The sequence below is a fragment of the Piliocolobus tephrosceles genome, chromosome 2, assembly GCF_002776525.5.
Source record: "Piliocolobus tephrosceles isolate RC106 chromosome 2, ASM277652v3, whole genome shotgun sequence".
Lineage (NCBI taxonomy): Eukaryota > Metazoa > Chordata > Mammalia > Primates > Cercopithecidae > Piliocolobus > Piliocolobus tephrosceles.
In genome coordinates, this window is record NC_045435.1 from 143,945,310 (window position 1) to 143,967,957 (window position 22,648).

At 41.5% G+C, this 22,648-nt stretch overlaps 2 protein-coding genes and 1 pseudogene across 5 annotated transcripts in view; 2 read left to right on the plus strand and 1 right to left on the minus strand.

Moving 5' to 3' along the window:
* NKIRAS1 (NFKB inhibitor interacting Ras like 1) overlaps positions 1–22,648 on the plus strand; it is a 56,626-nt gene that overhangs the window by 27,824 nt on the left and 6,154 nt on the right. For 2 of the 3 annotated variants that reach the window (XM_023207307.2, XM_023207306.3), the window contains exon 4: positions 6,655–6,747. In XM_023207307.2, the coding sequence (XP_023063075.1) occupies positions 6,655–6,747 (93 nt within the window). Of the gene's footprint in view, positions 1–6,654; positions 7,706–22,648 lie in introns of those variants that run through there. The other variant, XM_023207304.2, reaches the window with a different exon arrangement.
* The window catches only part of UBE2E1 (ubiquitin conjugating enzyme E2 E1), a 90,686-nt gene continuing 76,375 nt past the window's right edge, over positions 8,338–22,648 (minus strand). The window contains exons 4-6 of one of the 2 annotated variants that reach the window (XM_023207303.1): positions 11,952–12,084; positions 10,348–10,495; positions 8,338–9,134 (exon numbers count right to left, since the gene is read on the minus strand). In XM_023207303.1, the coding sequence (XP_023063071.1) occupies positions 9,037–9,134; positions 10,348–10,495; positions 11,952–12,084 (379 nt within the window). In that variant the 3' untranslated portion in view covers positions 8,338–9,036. Of the gene's footprint in view, positions 9,135–10,213; positions 10,496–11,951; positions 12,085–22,648 lie in introns of those variants that run through there. The other variant, XM_023207302.1, reaches the window with a different exon arrangement.
* Positions 18,102–21,457, plus strand: LOC111539429 (annotated as a pseudogene).

The window sequence follows — 22,648 nt, forward strand, 5'->3', positions numbered from 1 at the left end:
TCTTGACCTTGTGATCCACCTGCCTCAGCCTCCCAAAGTGCTGAGATTACAGACGTGAGCCACTGTGCCTGGCCTCCTTGGGCTTTTTATTATCTCCTTGGGTACATAGGATTCTTGTCTTCAGGCTTACCAAGAAAAAGAAAAAAAAAAGCTAATAATTATTGGATTCTACCCATATACCACTTAAACATAAGATTTATATGCCTTACAGTGGTCTGTAAAGATTTAGATTACCTGGCCCACGCCTATCCTTTTCATCTCATCTTTATCATCTGCTTGTCTCTCACACTATACTCCAGTGACACTGGTCTGCTTTCTGTTTTTTCAACATGATAGTTTTGTTCTCCTATTAAACTTTCTCAGTGGCTTGTTTCCCTGCCTGAAACTGTCTTACCTCAAATCTTTCTCCGGATCTTCACATGGCAGACTCTTCATTGTCTAGGGAACCAGATAATATACTGATTCACAGTACTGGCTAGATGGTAGAAGAAAACCAAAAACCAAAACAAACAGCAACAATGAAAAGTACTGGCTAGATGTTCTTAACTTAGATTTGTATATGTTTTTTTGTTAAGCTTTTATTTTGAGACAGTTGTTGAGTCACATGCAGTTTTAAGAAGTAACACAGAGAGATCCCTTACCCGTTTGTCCCAGTGATACCATCTTCACAACTGTAGTACATCATAACCACTGTATTTGTGTTGATTCAGTCAAGACACAGAACATTTCCATCACCACAAAGATCCCTCATGTTACTCTTTTATAGCCGCCCACTTCCTTCCCATCTTCACCCTCACCTTAACCCTTGGTAACCACTAATCTGGTCTCCATTTCTGTAAATGTGTCATTTCAAGATTGTTACATAAATCAGTGGTCCCCAATCTTTTTGGCATCAGGGACCGGTTTTGTGGATGACCATTTTTCCACAGATGGAGTTGGGGTGGTTTGGGGATGAAGCTTTTCCCCCTCTAGATCATCAGGCATTGGATTCTCAAAAAGAGCATGAACCCAGATCCCTCACATGTGCAGTTCACAATTCCATTCTCGAGCTCCTGTGAGAATCTCGTGCCACCGCTGATCTGACAGAAGGCAGAGCTCAGGTGGTAATGCTTACTGGCTCGCTGCTCACCTCCTGTTGTGTGGCCCTGTTCCTAACAGGCCCTGCACTGGTACCATGTATGACCTAGGGGTTGGGGACCCCTGATATAAAAGAAATCATACAGGCTGGGCACAGTAGCTCACACCTGTAATCCCAGTACTTTGGGAGGCTGAGGTGGGTGGATCATGAGGTCAGGAGTTCGAGTCCAACCTGACCAACATGGTGAAACCTCGTTTCTACTAAAAAAATACAAAAAGTAGCCTGGTGTGATGGTGCACACCTGTAATCCCAGCTACTCAGGAGGCTGAGGCAGGAGAATCGCTTGAAACCTGGGAGGCAGAGGTTGCAGCAGTGAGCTGAGATCACACCAGAATGGGTAACAGAGCAAGACTCCGTCTCAAAAAAAAAAAAAAAGAAAAGAAATCATACAATATGTAATCTTTTGGGATTGGCTTTTTTCACTCACATATTCTCTGGAGATTCATCCAAGTCACTGCATGTATCAGTAGTTCATTTCTTTTTCTTGGTGAATAGTATTCCATGGTGTGTACCAAACTCTTTTTAACCATTATCTGTTGTAAGACATCTGAGTTATTGATATTTTATTTAGAATACTAATTTACTTTATGAATAGATAACAGATTCACAAGGTTTTGAAAAGATGTAAGAAGGCATGAAAGCTCCTCTCCCCTGTATTGTCCATCTTTCCCACCGAAACAGGCAAATGCTGTAATTATTTATTGGGTATCCTCCAGAGACCCCTCTCTGCCCCGCAGAAGTTGAAAGGTCAACGAACACTCATGTACTAGATACTTAAATCTTGGCTTTGCTTCTCAGCTTTTCTGCTTCAGTTTCCTTATCTGTAAAAGGAGAATGATAGTACCTTCCTCATATGCTTCTTCAATCCCCATAATCATATTAATTCAGTGAATGCTTATTGAGCAACTACTATGTGCCAGGCATTATTCTAGGTACAGGGAATGTGTTAGAGAACAAAACAGCCCATATCTCAGTAAAGCTTCTATTTTTGGAGTGAGAGAGACAGTAAATAAATACATTTAATACATTACAAAGAGTGATGCTATGTAGAAAAGCAGAATGGGGAATGAAGGCGCTATTTTCTGTAGGGTGACTGTAGCAGATATTTGAAGGAAGTAAGGAGGGAGGGAGCAAAGCTGATGTCTGGAAGGAAGAATGCTCCAGGTGGAGGGAATAGCTAGTGCCAAGGATCTGAGGTCAGAATTTGCTTGCCACGTTCAGGAATCAGCAGTGAAGCCAGAGTGGGCTAGCAGGTATGTTGTAGGTGATGAGGGCACTTTGCTTTTCACTTTTAGTGAGATCAGAAGGCATTGGTTTGGGGCAAAGGAATGACATGATATGGTTTAAGTTGCATTTATTTATTTTCATGTTTGGCTTAAAAAAATTGAATAAGTAATGTTTGCACATGGTTCAAAAATGGGGACTGTGTTCAGTCTGGTTCCCACAGCTGTCCTCAACCACCAAGATCCTATACATTAAGCATGCTTTTTAACATATTTTTACCAGTTTTGGAGCAGTTGTCCAAAGTTTCTTTATATAAATACAAGCAAATAGGAGTCTACATTAAAAAATATTTTTCCTCCTTTTTTTTTTTTCTTATTTCAGACAGGGTCTTACTCTGTGGCCCAGACTGGGGAGCTATCGCATGATCATAGCTCATTGCAGCCTAAAACTTCTGGGCTCCAGTGACCTTCTGCCTCAGTCTCCTAAGTAGCTGGGACTACAGGCGTGCATCACCATGCTTGCCCAATTTTTATTTTTATTTGATTTTTTTTGTAAAGACAAGGTCTTGCTATGTGGTCCAGGCTGGTCTCCAACTCCTGGCTTCAAGTGATCCTCCTGCCTTGGCCTCCCAAAGTGCTGGGATTACAAGTGTGAGCCACCATGTGCCTAGCCTTTTTTTCCCTTTCTTACACCAGGTACATACTATCTTGTACCTTCTATTTTTCATGTAGCATATCTTGGAGTTCTTTCCATATCAGTACCCAGACTTTTTTTTTTTTTAATTGTAGAGACAGGTCTTGTTATGTTGTTCAGGCTAGTCTCAAACTCCTGGTCTCAAACAGTCCTGCTTCTTCAGCCTCTCACACTGTTGGGATTACAGGTGTGAGCTACCACACCTACCCGCCCCCTGCCTTTTTTTCTTGGTAACTGATGAATAATATTCATCCTGTGGCTATAGTTGTATCATTCTTGTTTTTTTTATTCTTTTGAGATGGAATCTCGCTGTTGCCCAGGCTAGAGTGCAGTGGCATGAACTCGGCCCACCGCAACCTCCGCCTCCCAGGTTCAAGCGATTTTCCTGCCTCAGCCTCCTGAGTAGCTGGGATTACAGGCATTTTCACCACCACTGCTGGCTAATTTTTGTATTTTTAGTAGAGATGGGGTTTCACCATGTTGGACAGGCTGATCTTGAACTACTGACCTCAGGTGATCCACCCACCTCAGCCTCCCAAAGTGCTGGGATTACAGGCATGAGCCACCGTGCCTGGCCGTTTGTTTTGTTTAGATAACATTGTTTGTATGCTAATGGGAGAAAATTGATGAGGGGACTAAGTGCTGGAGTGACAATCCTTGTCCAGGTAACGGAGGATGGGTTTTAGGGCAGAGCGAATGGGCTTGGAAGATGGTAGGTTGTTAGATGTGGTGGCGGAAGGATGTGGAAATACTCTCTCTTTTTTTTTGAGATGGAGTCTCGCTCTGTGGCCCAGCCTGGAGTGCAGTGGCACGATCTCAGCTCACTGCAAGCTCCGCCTCATGGGTTCACGCTGTTCTCCTGCCTCAGCCTCCCGGGTAGCTGAAACTACAGGCGCCCGCCACCATGCCTGGCTAATTTTTTTGTATTTTTAGGAGAGATGGGGTTTCACCATGTTAGCCAGGATGGTTTCGATCTCCTGACCTCGTCGTGATCCATCCGCCTCTGCTTCCCAAAGTCCTGGGATTACAGGCGTGAGCCACCACGCCCGTCTGAAATTCTCTTCTAATTGCGTATCTTACTGAAACAATATGGTCATCCGGTGAAAGGAAAATGGGGAAGAGTAGATACTGGAACTTGTAGAAGGGCACCAAGGTATGAGATGTCTCATTACAGAGTAAATGGAGAAAATGTAATACATTTGCCGGAGAACACCAGTTCATTTGAGGTCTGTGGTATGATCTGGGCCAGCAGGGTTGTATGTTTTTCTCCAGCCATATTCAGCTAAATGGTGTAGGCACAGAGTCTAGTTAACAGTTAAATTTAACAAAGGAGGGGTTTTGCCAGGTGAATATGGTGGGATAATGGGGGCAAGGGAGTGAATAAAAATAATCTAAGCTGGGTACGGAGGAATTAAGGACATGAGTAGGGTGGAAGGACAGTGATAAAGGTAGTAGAGCCAGTAGGTTGTATGTCCTTGTGGTGTTTGGAATTCTTGCACTGGGGGCATTAGGCATGACTGGGAAGGCAGGAGTCAGAGTGGGATGCCTGAAGCTGAGATCATAGAGAGCAGTTACAGTGTCAAGGTCTAGGCTGGGGGTGGTGGTTCACGCCTGTAATCCCAGCACTTTGTGAAGCTGAGGCAGGAGGATTGCTTGAAGCAAGGAGTTTGAGACCAGCTCCAGCAACAAAGTAAGACCCCATCTCTAAAAATTAAAAAAAAATAGCTGGGCATGATGGCGCATGCCTGTGGTCACAGCTGCTGGTAGGCTGAGGAGGAGGATCAGGATCGCTTGAGCCCAGAAGCCCAAGGCTGCAACCAGCTATGATCAAGCCATTGCACTCCATCCTCTGTGACAGAGAGAGAGAGAGAGAGAGACCCTGTCTCTTTAAAACAAACAAAAAACAAGGTCTAGGATATGACTGCGGGAGTGGTGGATGGCTGAGGTAAGGATGATGAGACCACTGGAGAAGTCAAAGAATGAGAGAGCAGGTTACTGGAAGCAGCATCTGCATGGCTAGTGAAATCACTAAGAATTATGACCAGAGTAACGGCGAGGGCGGGTTGACCATGAGCCAGCTCTGTGATGAGCAGTTGGGTGGCCAGCCCGGGGTTAGTAGGTACAACAGACTGATAGCATCAGCCTTCTGCAGGGGTTTTAGAGGACACCATTGGAGGTAGCATTGAGGGGCAGGGAGGACATCTTACCTGAACCTTGTGGTAGTGGTAGGAGGGGAGTGATAGGGGAAGCAGGAAAGTAAGGCAACTAGGAAAGAAGGTGAAGGGAACATTCAAAGCAGAGGTGGAGGACGCAGTGGGGGTGAGTCTTGCTGAATTCTAAGGGGTAAAGTGAATGAGTTTCTGCAGTTGGGAGGAGAGGGAGATGGAAGTCACAGTAGGGGATGTACATGAAGATGAAAATCTGGGTGATGAAGAATGACAGGAGGGCTTGAAGGGTGAGATAGAGTATGCGATTCCCCTAGAAAACTGGAGCTCTGGGCCCACTTTCATCCTGCCAGCAAGGCATGGCCGTACCTGGAGCACAGGGAGCTCAAGCTCAACGTACAGACAGGAAGGAAGACAGTAGTGGTTCCAAGGTCTGATGAGTTCACTGCTGCTCCTCAGAGGGGCCTTCTTATGACAGTTCTTGCTGCCCCTCCTCTACTGTCACGGCATCCTGTGTCATCTTTATGGGTACTATCTGAAAATCTGGTTTGGGGTCTCTTCTCCTCCCCCCAAGCTTTGACTGCTGTATTCTGGTCACCTTTAGTGCCTGGTGTATAGTACGCATTCGTGTAAAATGTTCCTATTGGCACATACTTGTTTTTTTGGCCCATACATTTAACAGATCCTTAGCAGTCACCTTGTTAGTATTGGGAATAATGTGAACATAACAATTCCTGTTCTCATGGATACAGAACTCCCATAGCTCCAGTTGTCTTATTTTGAAGTACTATGTTGCAAATCTCTCATACATCAAGTATAGCCAAACTGAAATGCAGACTCACTGAAACCAGTCTGTATCCTAGATGCCTATTTCCCAAGTCTATCTTCCATTCATACCTGAGCTAAATTTTTTTTTTTTACAGTTAGCAAACTACAGAGCATCTGCTTTTTTTTTTTTTTTTTTTGGAGATGGAGTTTCGTGCAGTCACCCAGGCTGGAGTGCAGTGGTGCCGTCTCGGCTTACTGCAACCTCTGCCTCCCAGGTTCAAGCGATTCTCCTGCGTCAGCCTCCCACGTAAAGGGGACTACAGGCGCATGCCACCATGCCCGGCTAATTTTCTTATTTTCAGCAGAGATGGGGTTTCACCCTGTTGGCCAGGGTGGTCTCGAACTCCTGACCTCAAGAGATCCGTGAGCCTCGGCCCCCCAAAATGCTGGGAATACAGGCATAAATCACTGCATCCAGCCGAGCATCTGCATTTTTAACAAAAACGCATTAAGGAGTAAGGTGATACCCCATATCCAGTCCCATTTGAGAATGAGTTTAATGAAGCAGGTTTGTTAAGTGGAACAGTTTTCCTTATGTCTCCATTTTGCCCAGGAACTGATGTTGGCAAAGTACTAGTATGATCTTTTCAATCCATTTTCTTTCAGGTAGCAATTGTTGTGTTAGGAAACAAAATCGACCTTTCTGAGCAGAGACAAGTGGATGCTGAAGTGGCACAGCAGTGGGCAAAAAGTGAGAAGGTGAGACTGTGGGAGGTGACTGTTACAGATCGGAAAACTCTGATTGAACCATTCACTTTATTAGCCAGTAAACTTTCTCAACCCCAGAGCAAATCAAGCTTTCCTTTGCCTGGGAGGAAAAACAAAGGGAACTCTAGTTCTGAGAACTAAAAATCAGTAATTCCACAATTGTATGTTGAATAGTGACTGCCTTTAAGTGTCTGTGAACATGGAGTAATATCACTATTTAAAATAGGCCATTTGTATCTACCTTTGGTCCTTAGGAAAATTCCCAAGGAAGTCATTTAATGCACTTTAGATGTTAAAAGTATTTGGGCTAAGGTTATTATTGCCTGTTATGAAATAATATATTCTTATTCTCATTGTTTGAAACCTGTCTTTGAAATTAGCACCTTTGTTATTTATATTGTACTTGTGAAAACAGTAAAATTTGGACAGTTATGCAAATGCACCTATGTGTAACTTCCCCCCATCCCCAAGCTGTTCCAGAAGATACCATAAATCATTCTGTTACATTATGCAAACTTCTAAGCTCAAACATGACTTTGTTTTTAAAAAGTTCATTAACCTAACGTCTAGGATTATAAAACACCTTTTATGTCTAAATTGGACCCAAAACATTGAACAGTTTGGGGTAGTAAGCTAAATTTCATCTTGTGGAGATTTTGCTAAACAGACTAAGACCCATGATTTAGGGTCAAATTAGAATGTTTAGCATGATTTGAGGTACCAGGTAGTGTAAGTAGGTTCATCACACTCTAAGGCCGTTTTTTCTTCAGCCAGATCCCAGTTGATAGACCAGATACTTGAGGGCAAACTGTTTGCTCCTCCTGTTGAACATGATTAAGCACTTTAGGACAGTAAAGCTGTATTTTCTGGAAGGAAGACTGTATCTTCTGGAATAGTTTTCTAGAAAACTAGTCATATACAATAAAAGTATCAAAAATACTGGGCTCTAGATGGTCTAACTTAGATGTCTGAATTTGTGTTGTTTTCTCTAAAGATTTTGGCAAGACTTGAGCAATGTGGCATCTAGCTTTTCCCCCCATGCATGTTACATACATGGACAAATGCTTTCATAATGATTTTTAAATAAGTACCTTCCAGTTTGCTTTGTTTCCTACTAATGCAACTTAGTCTATATTAGTACAGACAGAGTTACCAATTCTTTTTAAATTCTGTAATGAATGTAAGTTTCTCTGAAAGAGACACACAGAAACAGCACTGCTGGGTCATGCCATGTATATACTTAGGTACCGCCAAAATGCCCCCTATGGCAGTGTACCAGTTTATCCCTGACAGAACCCATTTCTCATGTACTTGCTACTACAGCATCTTCAAGTTAGAAAATGCTTTTAAAAAAAAATGCAGTAGGGTTCGTCTTTGAAGCCTAAATGAGGTAGATTATTTAACCTTTTCTAGGATACCTCAACATCTACAGCTGTGTAAAGTACAGATCCTAATATAGGTATATAATACCTACTAAATATGCATTATTTTTAGCTTGTTTTAGAAGCAGATACCTATCGATTTCAGAAGAATCTGCAAACAGCAACCAAAAGGCAAAATAAAAGTAAATGAACACAGCAGTATTAGGCGGTTTTTAATATTGTTTATTAGCACAGTAACAAATGCAGACTTAAGTAGTCCACAACATATAGCCAATCCACTGAGCAACTCCTATTCCACGCCTTACAGTTAACAGCTTAAGGTATTTCACTACAGGTTTTCACAAGTCCTGATTTAAACCTTTTTTTAAACAAAGTAGATTAGCATATAAAATAAAACACATTACTCATCTCCTATATGGTGTTTTACAGCCACGTGTCCATTTTATATATATGAGATGACAGTCTCTAAAAACTCTGTTAAATATCAATGTTCCCTTCCAAGAAGGGAAAACAAATTCCAATTTTGTTTTAAACAAAAAGTATGTAGTCTTAGAGGGACTTTACATAAATGGCCATATGTGTAACCTGTACAAAATTAAGCTGTTTTAAATTTACAGACTACAAGCAACTGAACCCAAATGTCTAAATGTACATTCTTTTCTGTACTACATTTCAGCTAATATTGCAGAACTAATGACAATTTTAAAAGTTGCTATTACCAATTCTGTCTACTGTAGCAAGATACCTTAAGTTACAACAAAATCTTAGGAAATAAGACTGAATAATATCTGTTATAGAAATACCCTACTCTTTACCAACTCCCACCCTCCCTGACCCCTTCAGAATCATAAGCAGCTCTCTTCTGTGACAAATAATGTAAGAATTGTGAAAACCCAGTTTATGTAGCGTATCTCTTGGTCCACTGTCTGGCCATTCTGTCATGTTCTGCTCTGTTGGTCATATACTGAGTGGCAATACTTCCCACCAAGGGGTCGGCTGGAAGAAAAGAATGTAGATTACTTTGGAGAAAGGAAAGAACATTTTAAACTTTAGCAAATACATTAGTGACAGCTTGGGTAGACATGTACAACCAAGTATGTGTGATCAAACCCATCTTCGAAACACCACTCCACCATGCTGGATATTTTTCCATCAAAAATTTAAAAATCGTAACGTGGGAGGAAGAGGGAATGTTCAGCTTTAGTGTACTAGTCTGTCTGTATCTTAGTTCATTCCATTTTTCTCCCAATAAACAACACCCGATTGGAGTTTCTTTACTCTTATGTGTTAGGCTGAATTCATTAGAGACTGGAACGGTCAAGGCTCCAGACTACAATGAACATCCAACTGTGTTCATGTGACCCTTAGCTCACTGTCACCAGTTATGGCATTGTGAATACTGTGAAGTCTTCGGGGCTGTTGCAATGCAACACTATTTACCTTTACACTGGTTAAAGAGCCAGGTTGCCAGGCAAAACCTGGACCTCCAGTTAAGTATCGACACACACACACACTTATATATCTATTTATATATATATATATATTTTTTTTTTTTTCTTTTTTTTTTTGAGACAGGGCCTTGCTTTGCCACCCAGGCTGGAGTTCTGTGCAGCGACATGCTCATGGCTCACTGCAGCCTTGGCCTTCTGGGTTCAAACAATCCTGCCACCTCAGCCACCCTAGTAGCTGGGACTACAGAAAAATATTTTTTAAATGAAATGAAGTCCCAAAAAAGTCACAATTCAATAGTCACTAAGTATTTAATAAATACCATTTTCAAAATTGAGTGCCATCTCAGTGACCAGCTATGGGGCACGTGCCCACTGAACCCCACAGGCAAGGTGAGGCTTGCCAGGCAGATGACTTGACATTTAGAAATGTATGATTTGTTTTATAAGAACTATATGGGAAATTAAGCAACAGGAAAAAAAAATAGAGGAGGAAGAATAACTGAAACTGTAAAAGCCCAAGGCAAACTTAGTCTTCAGTTTAAAATACCTTGTTGCTAGAATATACTGATTAATGAAGTTGTATGTCTCAACTAGTAGACTGAACTAACTTCTCGATTAAAACTTTCTTTGAAAAGCAGGTTAGTTTTTATATTCATAAAGTTTTGCAGAAAAATTAGTTTTGTCCTTTGAAAGCTTTTGGAAACAAGTACTTTTCAGGTGAGGAAGAATAAAACAAGGTAAAGAATTATTAACCTTACCAGGATTACAGTCTGTAAGAAGTGAGCAGATAGAAAGGAGGACTTTAGAAATGGTTAGTGCTGGACTCCAATTATCTTTCAATATGTCCAAGCAAATAACACCTTGACTGTTAATATTACAATGATAGATTCTTGTCCGAAATGTAACCTAAGGAAAACAAGGAAGTGTCAAACAATAGTTAAACAGCAAACTTTTTACTAAATACTCAACCGAATGACCCTAATTATAAAGGGGAAAAAAAAAACTCCCAGATAGGTAGTTTTTAAAAAGGTGAATAAAAGCAGTTTTAAAGCTGTCAAGAAGATAGACTTGTTTAATAAATTTGATTAGAAAGTGTTCACTGACCATCTCAGTGTCAATTTCATTTAAAATGTTACGTCCACTGATGGTAAGTTCAGTACTTCCTAATTTTATCTTTAGCAATTTTAAATCTTTTAAATATTAACATTTCCAAGTCTGAATAGCTAATTGTTTGCTGACCTCTTGTGCTAGCTGGTAGTACTACACTGCCTCAAAGTAAGCTTTAAAATACTGAGAATCATAAATATCTCTTAAAAACTGAAGTGCAACATAATAGGTACCTAAAGATAATTAAACAACATACTTAGCAAACAATGACTACACCCAAAAAGCTGAACAAAATTTGAAGAGAAGTCTACTTCTGCTTTTTTCTGACCTTTACATCAGGTCCCATAGCCATCCTGTCTATCTAAATCACAGAATTTACTATCTATATAATCGAGTGTCCATGGATGCAGAGCCAGTAATGGGCAAGGACCACAGCAGAACACAAGCCACGTGAGCAGGTGTTATTTGGGTCTCTTAATTTTTATTTGTGAAATATACCAAAACACAAAGTAAAAATTACCTGTAATTTTACCAGTTTTTAAAAAAAGTGACTTTCGATTACTTCTTGGTGCTGCAATTGTACTTTTATCTGGCAGTCTACCTAATCCCCAAAGACTGCGTTTTATTTCTGACTGAATGAGAATCATAGATTGAGTACAAGAGATGGGTGACTTGGGCAATCCCCACCTGTCCTAGAAAGAAAACTGAGGCCTGGAGGTAAGGAATTGAACAAGACCAAAACATGACAGGGAGCAGAATAGAATCCAAAACTTTGGTAAGAAATTCTGATTCTCTAGTTGTTTATGATTCTCTAGTTGTTTGACCCCCTGACTTGTCCTTTTTTTGGGGTCTCGCTTTGTTGCCCAGACTGGACTCAAACTCTTGAGCTCAAACAGTCCTCCCAAGTAGCCGGACTACAGGTACACACCACTGCACCTGGCTTGACACCATTTTTAACTGTTTAAAACCCTTCTCTATGGGCTGGAAAACAGGATTAGTTCTAGGTTGATGACAATATTACTATAAATAGCACAATTTTAGGCACCATCAAAACAAAGCACTTACTCCTAGAATGGTCTCTGCCAGATAAGGCAAAATCAACCTAAAGAAGTGTTTTGTATATGTTAAAATACTCAGCTCTATTAGGACATAAGATAAATCTAGGTTTTGTGATTAAAAATTACATTTAGAAAAACCTCAACAGTTGCTCTCTTGTGGGAATTAGTAAATTTGAGCATACAGGGAGATTTCTTACCTTTGGAGGCTTGAAGGGATACTCTGGTGTAAAAGTGATATCGAGAAAGAATACACCACCCTCATACACGGATCCTGGAGGCCCTAGAATGGTTGATCTCCATTCATAGATGTTATCACCTTTGGGACCAGCACTGTGAATAATACATCAACAAATAAGCAGATGGTGGCACTACCCCAGTTTTTACAGTGTACTAAAAAAGATGGAAACATTACCTCTCTCCTCTCTCTTGTTTACTGTGTGGATTCTCTTTACAAAACAAGTACAGAAAACAAGTACAGAAATGGATGCAGAACTGCCACAAACCCATAGCCATTGGTCAAGTAAGTAAAGTGGATGATAAAAGAATGTTAAAACCATTCTAAGCCTACCTAGCTACGAAGAAGCAGGAAACTTGCCTCAATTCTCAAACCTCTCCTTGACACGTAGGAAAGTGTAAACAATACTTAAATGAGAAACACATCTCAGCACCTAGAAGCTAAATTAGTGACAAATGACAGCAGTTTCTGCTCAGAGCTACATCATTCATGACCATTTTAAGCACAGAAGTTTCATTTTCTGACCCACTAACTGGTTCTTCCTTGCTCTTGTATCTCCATAATCTCACCTTAAAAAGAATCTAATAGATGGCCATACTTTTTACATTATAAACCGTGTTAGGTGGGAGAGGGAGGAGAATGGTAAGTATCCAGTTACAGGTTATTCAATTTTCATTTCAATTTGTATTCTATAATTGGGTTCTCTAAATATTAATACTTAAAGACATTCCTCCAACCCTGTTAGCTGTTACTATAAATCACTGTTACATGGGTACACCATAATTTGGCCACCATTCTAAAGCACTGTGTTGGCTTCTGGAGTGCCACCGTGCCCAGCAAAACTACTCTTTTAAATAAATATACGATGTGAATTGGATTTATTCACTCACTTACTGAATGCCCATGTACTAGGCAGAGGGTTAAATGTCAGGAGTTTTGATACCGAACAAGACAAATTCCTTCAAATGCCCTCTGCTAACTGGTTACAAAGTCTGATGCCTTCATTTAAGAGAAAGAAGAGATGAAGAGGGAGGGAATAAAAAGCCTACTCATGGCCTGTACTTGCCCCAAACCCATCACATGTTTTTCTCTTGGTCTGAAATTTGGTGTGAGAGATGCAACAGGTTAGGGGAATGAGCTATTACAAAGGAAAAGCAGAGGAGAATACAAGCTGAGGAAGAAAACATGACATGGCAAAAAAGGTGGGAGAAAGTATGGGCAACCGAATAGCGGGTAATGGGAAGAACAGGGCCCAGACTGGCCAAGAGGCAGAAAGAGCTCAGACACTGTCTACCTCACAGGAATGTTTTCAGAATTAAGTGAGAGAAAGAAGGAAACTATAGAGCAACACACCCATGGGTATTCTCTCATTAAACAGCAGTGATCACCATTATTAATCCTTTAGTATCTCTTTGTGATGGTTATTACCAAAAACTATTAAAAACTTGCTTTACTTTTTATGTTTGAAATGGTCTTGATCCACTACCCAGGCTGGAATGCAGTAAGTGGCATGATCTCGGGTCACTGTAGCCTTGACTTCTAGGCTCCAGTGATCCTCCCACCTTAGCCACCTAAGTAGCTGGGACTACAGGAATGCACCACCACGCCTGGCTAATGTTTTGTTTCATTTGTATAGACTGAGGTCTATTTGCCCAGGCTGGCCTTGAACTCCTAGGCTCAAGCAATCCTCCTACATCAGCCTCCCAGAGTGCTAGGATTATAAGTGTAAGCCACCAAAAAATTTGTTTTAGATTAGATACAGAGAGAGGTTTTTTTTTTTTAAAGGCAGAGTTTCGCTCTTGTTGCCCAGGCTTGAATGCAATGGCACGATCTCGGCTCACTGCAACCTCCACCTCCCGGGTTCAAGCGATTCTCCTGCCTCAGCCTCCTGAGTAAGATAACCGGTTCTTGGTCATCATAAGTTTGCCTACCTGCCTACATGTTTGCGGGATCCCCTCAAAACTTTTATGTTGAAATCCTAACCCTCAATGTGATGGTATTAGGAGGTGGAGTCTTTGAAGGTATTGGGTTAGGGGGTAGAAATCCTCATGAAAAGGATTAGTGTCCTTAAAGAGAAACCTCAAAAGCTCTCTTTTCTCTACCATATGAGGATACAGCAAGAAGACAGTTGTCTGGAAACCAAGAAATGCATCCTCACCAGGCCTGAAGCTGCCAGTACCTTGATCTCATATTTCTAGCCTCCAGAACTATGAGACATAAACTTCTGTTGTTTATAAGCCATCCAATTTATGGTACTTTGTTATAGCAAACTGAAGGAAGAAAGTCTAGGGACGCTGGCTGATACAGCTATGACGCCTGGAGTGCAGTTAATGAAAAGTGGACTATGTATGAAAATAACACTAATATAGGGGTTGCAAATAAAGAGGAATGCTCTTTTATCTGGTTTATGCTAAACACTTAAAGGCAAAAGGCTACTCTAAAATCTTTTTACAGATAAGGAACCAAGGCCAAGAGTTCATTCAGAGGAGCCAGGCTCTCTAAAATCCAGTACTGACAGTATTCCAAGCTGCCTCCTAAAAAGACACTAGAGCTCAGGAGTCACACCGTTTCATGTTCAACTTGGTAGTGCTAAGAAACCAACCTAGAAAAAAACGAAAGTGAGGGCAGTCTAACCCTAAAGGTGACATGCTGGCATGGGCCCAATGCCGCTGGTCCTTTAGTGTACAAAAAAGATAAAGGTTTATCAATATGTCACTACATGCAGATATATGGATTGTAATGAAACTTGGTGGTTCCCAAATTTCACTGTGCATCAAAATAACCGATGGAACTTTCAAGGTTTCTAGACCCCACCCCAGGCCCAGTGAGTCTAGAATACCTAGAGGGGGACCGAAGAATCTATGTATTTCAGTGCCCCACCCACAACCATGGCCTCGAAGCAGGGAGTCTGCATTTGGGAGCCGCTGCTACAGGTTACTAGTGGACAACCAGTCAGGAGCATAAGCTGTAACATTTCACAGTCTGTCACCTGTGATAGCTTATCACCTGTGATATGACCAGAAATCCAATTAAGATTGTTATCTCTCTATAATCTGCTTGCAGTTTAGGTGTTAATTTTTTTTTGAAAGTTCAGAAAAAAGTAGAGAAAACAAAAGGAATCAAGTACACAACAATTACATAACAACAAAAAACATACTACACTTGTGTTAAACTTCAAAACTGGAGAATAAAGGTGCAATATGAAAAATAATTAAATGTGAAGTGAAATAATATCAAACGTAGTTGACCCTGAAGAACATTCAATAGTGAGGGATCCCTAACCTGTGGGCCCTCAGGAATTACTGTGAATGGTCTGAGAATCCACTGGAAAAGACCAAGCATTGTCACTGAATATCCAACTTTCTTTTTTTGAGATGGAGTCTTGCTGTGTCACCCAGGTTGGAGTATAGTGGTACGATCTCGGCTCACTGCAACCTCCGCCTCGCAGGTTCAAGCGATTCTCCTGCCTCAGTCTCCCAAGCAGCTGGGACTACAGGCGTGTGCCACCATGCCCAGTTAATTTCTGTATTTTTAGTAGAGCTAGGGTTTCACCATATTGGCTAGACTGGTCTCGAACTCCTGACCTTGTGATCCCTCCCGCCCCGGTCTCCCAAAGTGCTGGGATTACAGGTGTGAGCCACCATGCTCGGCCGTGAATATCAAGCTTTAGATAGTCACTTAAGGCTGCTACTGTATGAATTCAGGTAGCTTTTTGTCATGTGTACTTCTTAATCAGAGAATAAAATAGAAAAATTCTGATATAGGGGCCTACAATTTTATTTTTTTCCTAAGTTCTCACTGGGCAAGTTAGGATCTGCTGGCCTACAAAGTGGGCAGGCAGTCCCATCCCCGGGGGCGGAGGACAGTGTTAACAGCTCTCAGAAGGCCAGTGCCAGGAGAACAGGGAGTAAGAGAAGCTTTACTTGAGGCTGTTCAAGTATCCCACCTATTTCTTGATAAAATGACTGACCAGGTTTGCCCTCAGGTCACCTAAGTACACCCTTTACTAATCTCCTGTCTCCTCCAGAAGACACTTTTGGTTCCACAGCAAGAAATACAAGTTTAATTTTAAACACTGGTTCAAGCATACCTTAGAATGGTATGTAATTTAAATTATTAATCCAAATGATTAGAGAGTAGGGAAAATCCTGAACTGGGAAAAGAGGGGTTGAAATTAAGATGTTAAAGCAAGATGGGAGCAGAAAAGCACATTTCCTATTTTGCATGAAGTCTGCCCCGTCTGTCTTCACCAGGGCACTTACTTTACTTGAGATTCTCTAAACTGGGTCATCTCCGTTTTGTGCAGTAAGATTTTTTAAAACCAGCCAACCAAAGTATCACTGGGGTTACAGAAATAAGTATAAGACTTTGCCTCCTTTAAAAAACCCACTTATCCCTGTTTGAAGACATTGAAATTTAACTGTGATCAGAACCTTTGCATGAGAGGATGTAACTGAGAAAGTGAAGAGACTATGCCTATACTTTTCACACGTTCCTACACAGAGGTTTAAAGTTTATTTGTAACTAAAAACACTTTTCAAAATGTAAGTAGAATACATACAAGGCAAAAAGAGAAAAGATAACAGTTTTTTTTTCTAATCAAATATTACTCTGATACAGATTTTAAGAAAAATGAGTCATTTCTACTTTAACACCATATTTTCTTCTTTCTATAAAGGCTTCTGACTTCATACAGGTATGTGAACGTTAGGAGCAGGGATGGCCATGAGCCACAACGCTTCTGTCATACAGGAAGCTGTGTCTCTTAACTGATAGGAAACTCTCCACTGAATAAACACAATTAACAAGGACTCACTTCTGCCAGCTTTTCCTACAATCCTGGAGACATTTTCTCTCTAATGACCCCTGGACAGCGTGGCTACATATCTTATGCCTCAATATTATATTGATAAGTATACAAAGTAAAAAACTATCAACTGGTAGTAACTTTTGCTTTACACATAGACAGTCTTAAACAGCATTTGCACAGTATAAAATGTACTACAAATCATTGGAGGTATTAACAAACCAACTGTCAAAGCCTGTCATTAGCACAGTCTTACTAGAATCTGTTGTGTTCCCTCGATTGACTTAAAATCTTCCAGGATAACTCCACGAAGTAACATTTATGTTTCCTTTTTGTTTTAAAATCATGTTTTTGTGAGTCTTTCCCCATTCCCATTCTCAGTACAGACTTACTACAGACTACTCTGCTGTTCTTCCATTTCAGTGGTCAGAAACCAAATCTGCATTTCAATTGTCAAATGACATTACTGATTTCTTTTAAAGAACATCCTGAAGCAAAGTGAAATTTAGAGTATTTTTTGAGTCACAGTCTCACTGTGTCACCCAGGCTGGAGCACTGTGTGTGATCTCGGCTCACAGTAGCCTTGACTTCCTGGGCTGAAGTAATCCTCCCACCTCACCTCCCTGGTAGCTGGGACTAAAGGCACCTGCCACCATGCCCAGCTAATTTTTAAAAAAATTTATTTATTATTATTATTTTTAAGACGGAGTTTCACTCATGTCACCCAGGCTGAAGTGCAGTGGTGCCATCTTGGCTCACTGCAACCTCTGCCTCCCAGGTTCAAGCAATTCTCCTGCCTCAGCCTCCTGAGTAGCTGGGATTACAGGCATCCACCACCACCCCCAGCTAATTTTTGTATTTTTAGTAGAGATGGGGTTTCACCATGTTGGCCAGGCTGGTCTCGAAATTCTGACCTCAGGTGATTGCCCGAAAGTGCTGGGATTACAGGTGTGAGCCACCGCGCCCAGCCTCATTTTTACATTTTTTGTAGTGACAGGCTCTCATCAGGTTGCACAGGCTCTTCTCAAATTCTTGGGCTCAAGTGATCCTCCCACCTGGGCCTCCCAAAGTGCTGAGATTCACAGGCATGAGCCACTGTGCCTGGCCAGAATCAATTTTTTAAAGGTATCTTTATATCAAATGAATTTTTACATTTTTTATTGGGAGAGAGGACCCTTGCCTACAAACACATAAACCATAATTCAGATATATATTCTAGGCATAATTTCAGAAGACTTAGTTATCTGCTGTCATACCCTAGAAAAAAGTGAGAGGATGAGAGGCTGGGAAGATAGGAAGATAAGCATGCTAGAAACAGAATTGCGGGCTGCTGGGCGAGCACTGGTAGAGCAGCCAGGCACACAGCGCCCACCTGGTGCCCTGTCCTCCTCCACTGCCCAGGCCTCCCTGGTGCCCACGGACAGGTATCAGAGCACCTCCCCAGATGCTAGGAGAGACGCTGAGTGAAGAGAAGGGAAGGATGGTTAGTCTTATAGCTGGATCACCTACGAAGAGAAGTTCTAAAGCAAGAAGAAAGCATTTCAATTTGGGACACTTATTTGCAGTGGGAAATTGGGAAAAGGACTATCAGACCAGACTTCTATCCTGTCCAGTCGGCCTTCATTTCAGTCCTTCCACACTGTTATTCTGGGTTTGTACTGTGCTAGAAAGACAACTGTCTTATACAGGCTGCAGTTGATGAATTTGTAAATACTGTACCTACCAAACGATTTAACACTGAGAAAATTAAGGTAACCTTGGGAAATTCTGAAACAGTCCCTTTTCACTTCTGGGATGTAGGTGTTCAGGAGAAACTAAGGCCACTGTGGGAGTTACATGGCAGATGCACAGATGGCATTGTATTTGTTGTGGACTCCGCAGATGTGGAAGGATGGAAGAAACTAAAACTTCATAAAATAACTAAGATACAGAAAATCAAGCAGTCCCTGTACTTACAGTTGCTAACACCAAGACTTTAGGAATTCATTCTCTCAGGAATTGATTCATTGTTGGCAAGGAGTGAACTGAGCTCATCAAGTCCTTGGTGTTTGCAGCCTACCTGTGCAATCATAGGAGATGGACTAAAGCAGCAGTCCACAACTTTTTTGGCACCAGGGGCTGCTTTTGTGGAAGACAATTTTTCCACAGATGGGGGGTGGGGGCTGGGACGGTTTGGGATGATTCAAGTGCATTGCATTTATTGTGCACTCTATTTCTGTTGCTATTACATTGTGATATAGAATGAAGTAATTATACAACTCACCACATAATGTAGAATCAGTGGGGAGCCCCTGAGCTTGTTTTCCTGCAACCAGACGGTCCCATGTGGGGGTGATGGGAGACAGTGACAGATCATCAAGCATTAGATTCTCATAAAGAGCACGCAACCTAGATCCCTCACATGAGCAGTTCATAATGGGGTTTGCGCTCCTATGAGAATCTAATGCCGCTGCTGATCTGATCTGACAGGAGGCGGAGCTCAGGCTGTAATATAAGCAATCGGCAGTGGCTGTAAATACAGATGGAGCTTCGATCAGCTGGCTGGTCTGCCCACCCACTGCTCATCTGTTATGCACATGGTTCCTAATGGGCCAGAGTCCAGTACGGTGTCTGTGGCCCAGGCGTTGGGGAACCCTGGACTAAAGGAAGGACTTGAGACAACTACACGATAATAATTAAAAGAAGAAAAATGTTGTGGCAACAGTAAAGAAATGGTGACTATCGCTACCTTTTAATCTGTTGGGGGTAGGTTTTCTCTGATCTGATTTTGACAAATGCAGAGTGTCTATAGCCTGGTTTGCCTGTCTGCCCTCCTGGGTGCTTGTTTTGTTGAATAATCAGATGCCCAACTCTGTTGCCTTGTGGAAGATGAGTAAATGCAGTGCTTCTTAAAGTGGTCTCTTCTCCCTATCCCACAAATCTTTTGCTACTAGCATTTGGGGAAGCCAAGCAAGGATAGGAAATTGACCAGAACACAGTTGTGACATTTGACCTGAAGTTAGTGATATAAAACTTTAAAGAGTAGGGGGGAAAAAAAAGAGACATGCGGACAGCAGCAGGAAGTAAGAATGAAGAAAGGGGCAGGGGCAGGGTAGCAACAGTGCCAGCATATTTCAAAAAAGGGCAGAGGCTTGGGATCAACTGAATTAGAGACTCAGTTCTACCTATTTAAAAATCTCAAGTAATTCCTGATATTATTTCATAGTACAATGACTAATGTTTCGTAAAAATGAAGAACTGGCACTTGGAGTAAGCTTTATCACCATCCTCAGAAAGCCAGATGTGGCACAGACTGCTTATTAGCTACTGCACGCCTATTCTCCTTTTGTCTGTGTCATGATAAGCTTCTATGTCACTTACATAAAGTACATCATTCATATCACAAACCCCCCCAAACACCCATATTTCAATAGTAGCCTTAGAGCAGTGGTTCTCGACTGGAAGTAATTTTGCCTCCTACCCTACCCCCTGACATTTGGCAATGCTTGCAGTCATTCTGAATGTCACAAATGGGAGGAAGGGTGCTAACGGCATCTGGTGGGTAGAGGCTAGGGATGCTGCTGAACATCCTACAATGCACCAGACAACCCCCACAAAGAATGATCTCAGCCTAAAATGTCAATAGTGCCAAGGTTGAGAAACCCTGCCTTAGAGAAAATTTGCTCAACGTTAAGCTAGTAAAGGGAAGAGCTTCAATCTGAATCCCAGTTGTTAGACTCCAATGCCCAGTCTTATTTTATTTTTTCTGTGCCTGGTACCCCCAAAAAAGATCAATATACATAGTTGTTGTTATTCTTACTAAAAGTTAGATTTGCATATACCCTGAATGTTCCATGGACTGATACTCAAAGTGCTGCCTTTGGACAAGCAACATCGGCATCCATGCCCTGGGAGTTTGTTAGAAATGCAGACATCAGACTCTACACCTCAGACCCAATCCATGTGCACGTTAACACATGATTCTTATGCACATTAAAGTTTGAGAAGTCAGATACAGAGGATTATTAAGAGCAATGAATACCAACTGTTTCTTTTTTTTTTTTTTCCAGCTGTTGCCCGAGCTGGAGTGCAGTGGCTCAATCACAGCTGGCTCAAGTGATCCTTCCATTTCAGCCTCCTGAGTTGCTGGGACTACAGGTGTGCATCACCACACCTGGCTAATTTTTTATTTTTTTGTAGAGACAGGGTCTTGCTAGGTTACCCAGACTGGTCTTGAACTCCTGGGCTCAAGCAATACTTCTGCTTGGCCTCTGAAAGCACTGACATTACAGTAGTGAGCCATAGTTCTGATTTTCTAGATTTAAATTACCATTGATATTATTTAGCTCCCTTCTCCCTTGTCTACAACTCTTTGCAGTAACAAATATGCATCAACCCTGGTAATACCTAGCTTTATTAAGACAAGAAACAAAAACCAAAAACAAAAAACCCAAAACTGAATTTACAAAATGCTTATATGAAAAAAAAATCCAATTACGTCTATATTCCCTATGACAAACACACTACTAAAAATTCATTCCTGATTTAATCTTCTGTTGCTAAGAAATTCATACAGCAGAAGAAAAGCTATGAAGGTAGCAATCTACCAGAGATACCGGGTGAAAGCTGCCTTCTCCATGAGATCTACTTGGTACAATCTTACCCTCAACATCCCTTCATAAAACAGTAACCATTTGTAACCTAGAAGTGAGTGGCAGAAAGAACTTGAAAAATGAGAAAACCTTAATAAGGGTAACAGGGTAGTGACACGATTTTGTAAGTGCTATTAAAAAGCAGGACAACCACTGCCACAGTCCCAACAACGAAGTTAGAAGTTAGAAGGCCTCCTCACATAAGGTGAGGGGAGGAGGAAAGGAAGAGGCTATGGTACTGTGAGGAGTGTACCATCCAGGTAACTAGCCCTTGGCAAGAACTTGCAGACCTAGAGCCAACCTAAAGGGCTCCCCAGAAAAACTAGTACCCACACATAAGAATCCACATATTTGGCTGGGCACAGTGGCTCACGCCTGTAATCCCAGCACTTTGGGAGGCCAAGGCGGGCAGATCACGAGGTCAAGAGATTGAGACCATCCTGGCCAACATAGTGAAACCCCATCTCTACTAAAAATACAAAAATTAGCTGGGTGTGGTGGTGAGCGCCTGTAGTCCCAGCTACTCGGAAGGCTGAGGCAGGAGAATCGCTTGAACCCAGGAGGCGGAGGTTGCAGTGAGATGAGATCACACCACTGCACTCCAGCCTGGGCGACAGAGTGAGACTCTCTCTCTCAAAAAAAAAAAAAAAAAAAAATTCACATTAGTGGTATCCACTATATCTAGGAAGTTATACTGGGGCACGGTGGGGCTAAATAGGGGGTGTATCTTCCTAACTATGAGAAGGAGACTATCCCAGGCACTTAAGATCTGAAACAGTGTGGCCATTTAATGGCCTAGTTCTAACAAAGCCCTCCAAAAATTTTATGACACCAACACGGAGGAAATGGTGCCTACTGTCTTCTCCAGCATAAAGTAGGTAAACTTTCAAAGGAAGTTTTGACGTAACTTTTTGTGGCGCACAAGGATGATTTGTGGCCTATGGAAGCTATAGAGTTCATTTTTAAAATTTGTTCCAAACCAGGAAGAGAACAGACTTGTCTGGGTATTTACACAGAATGCTACAGTCATTTGGATACAATCTTTTGTACATCAGAATTTAAGTCTCTAGAGAGTAGTAATTTCCCACGCGCTACAGGGCTCGGCACACTGACAGTTGCCAATATTTAATTAGATGATCAAATATGTACTACTGTTTGGGATTACACAACAGTGTTTCCAAATGAGGTAAAATAAGTAAAACATCACAAAAGCTCAATCTT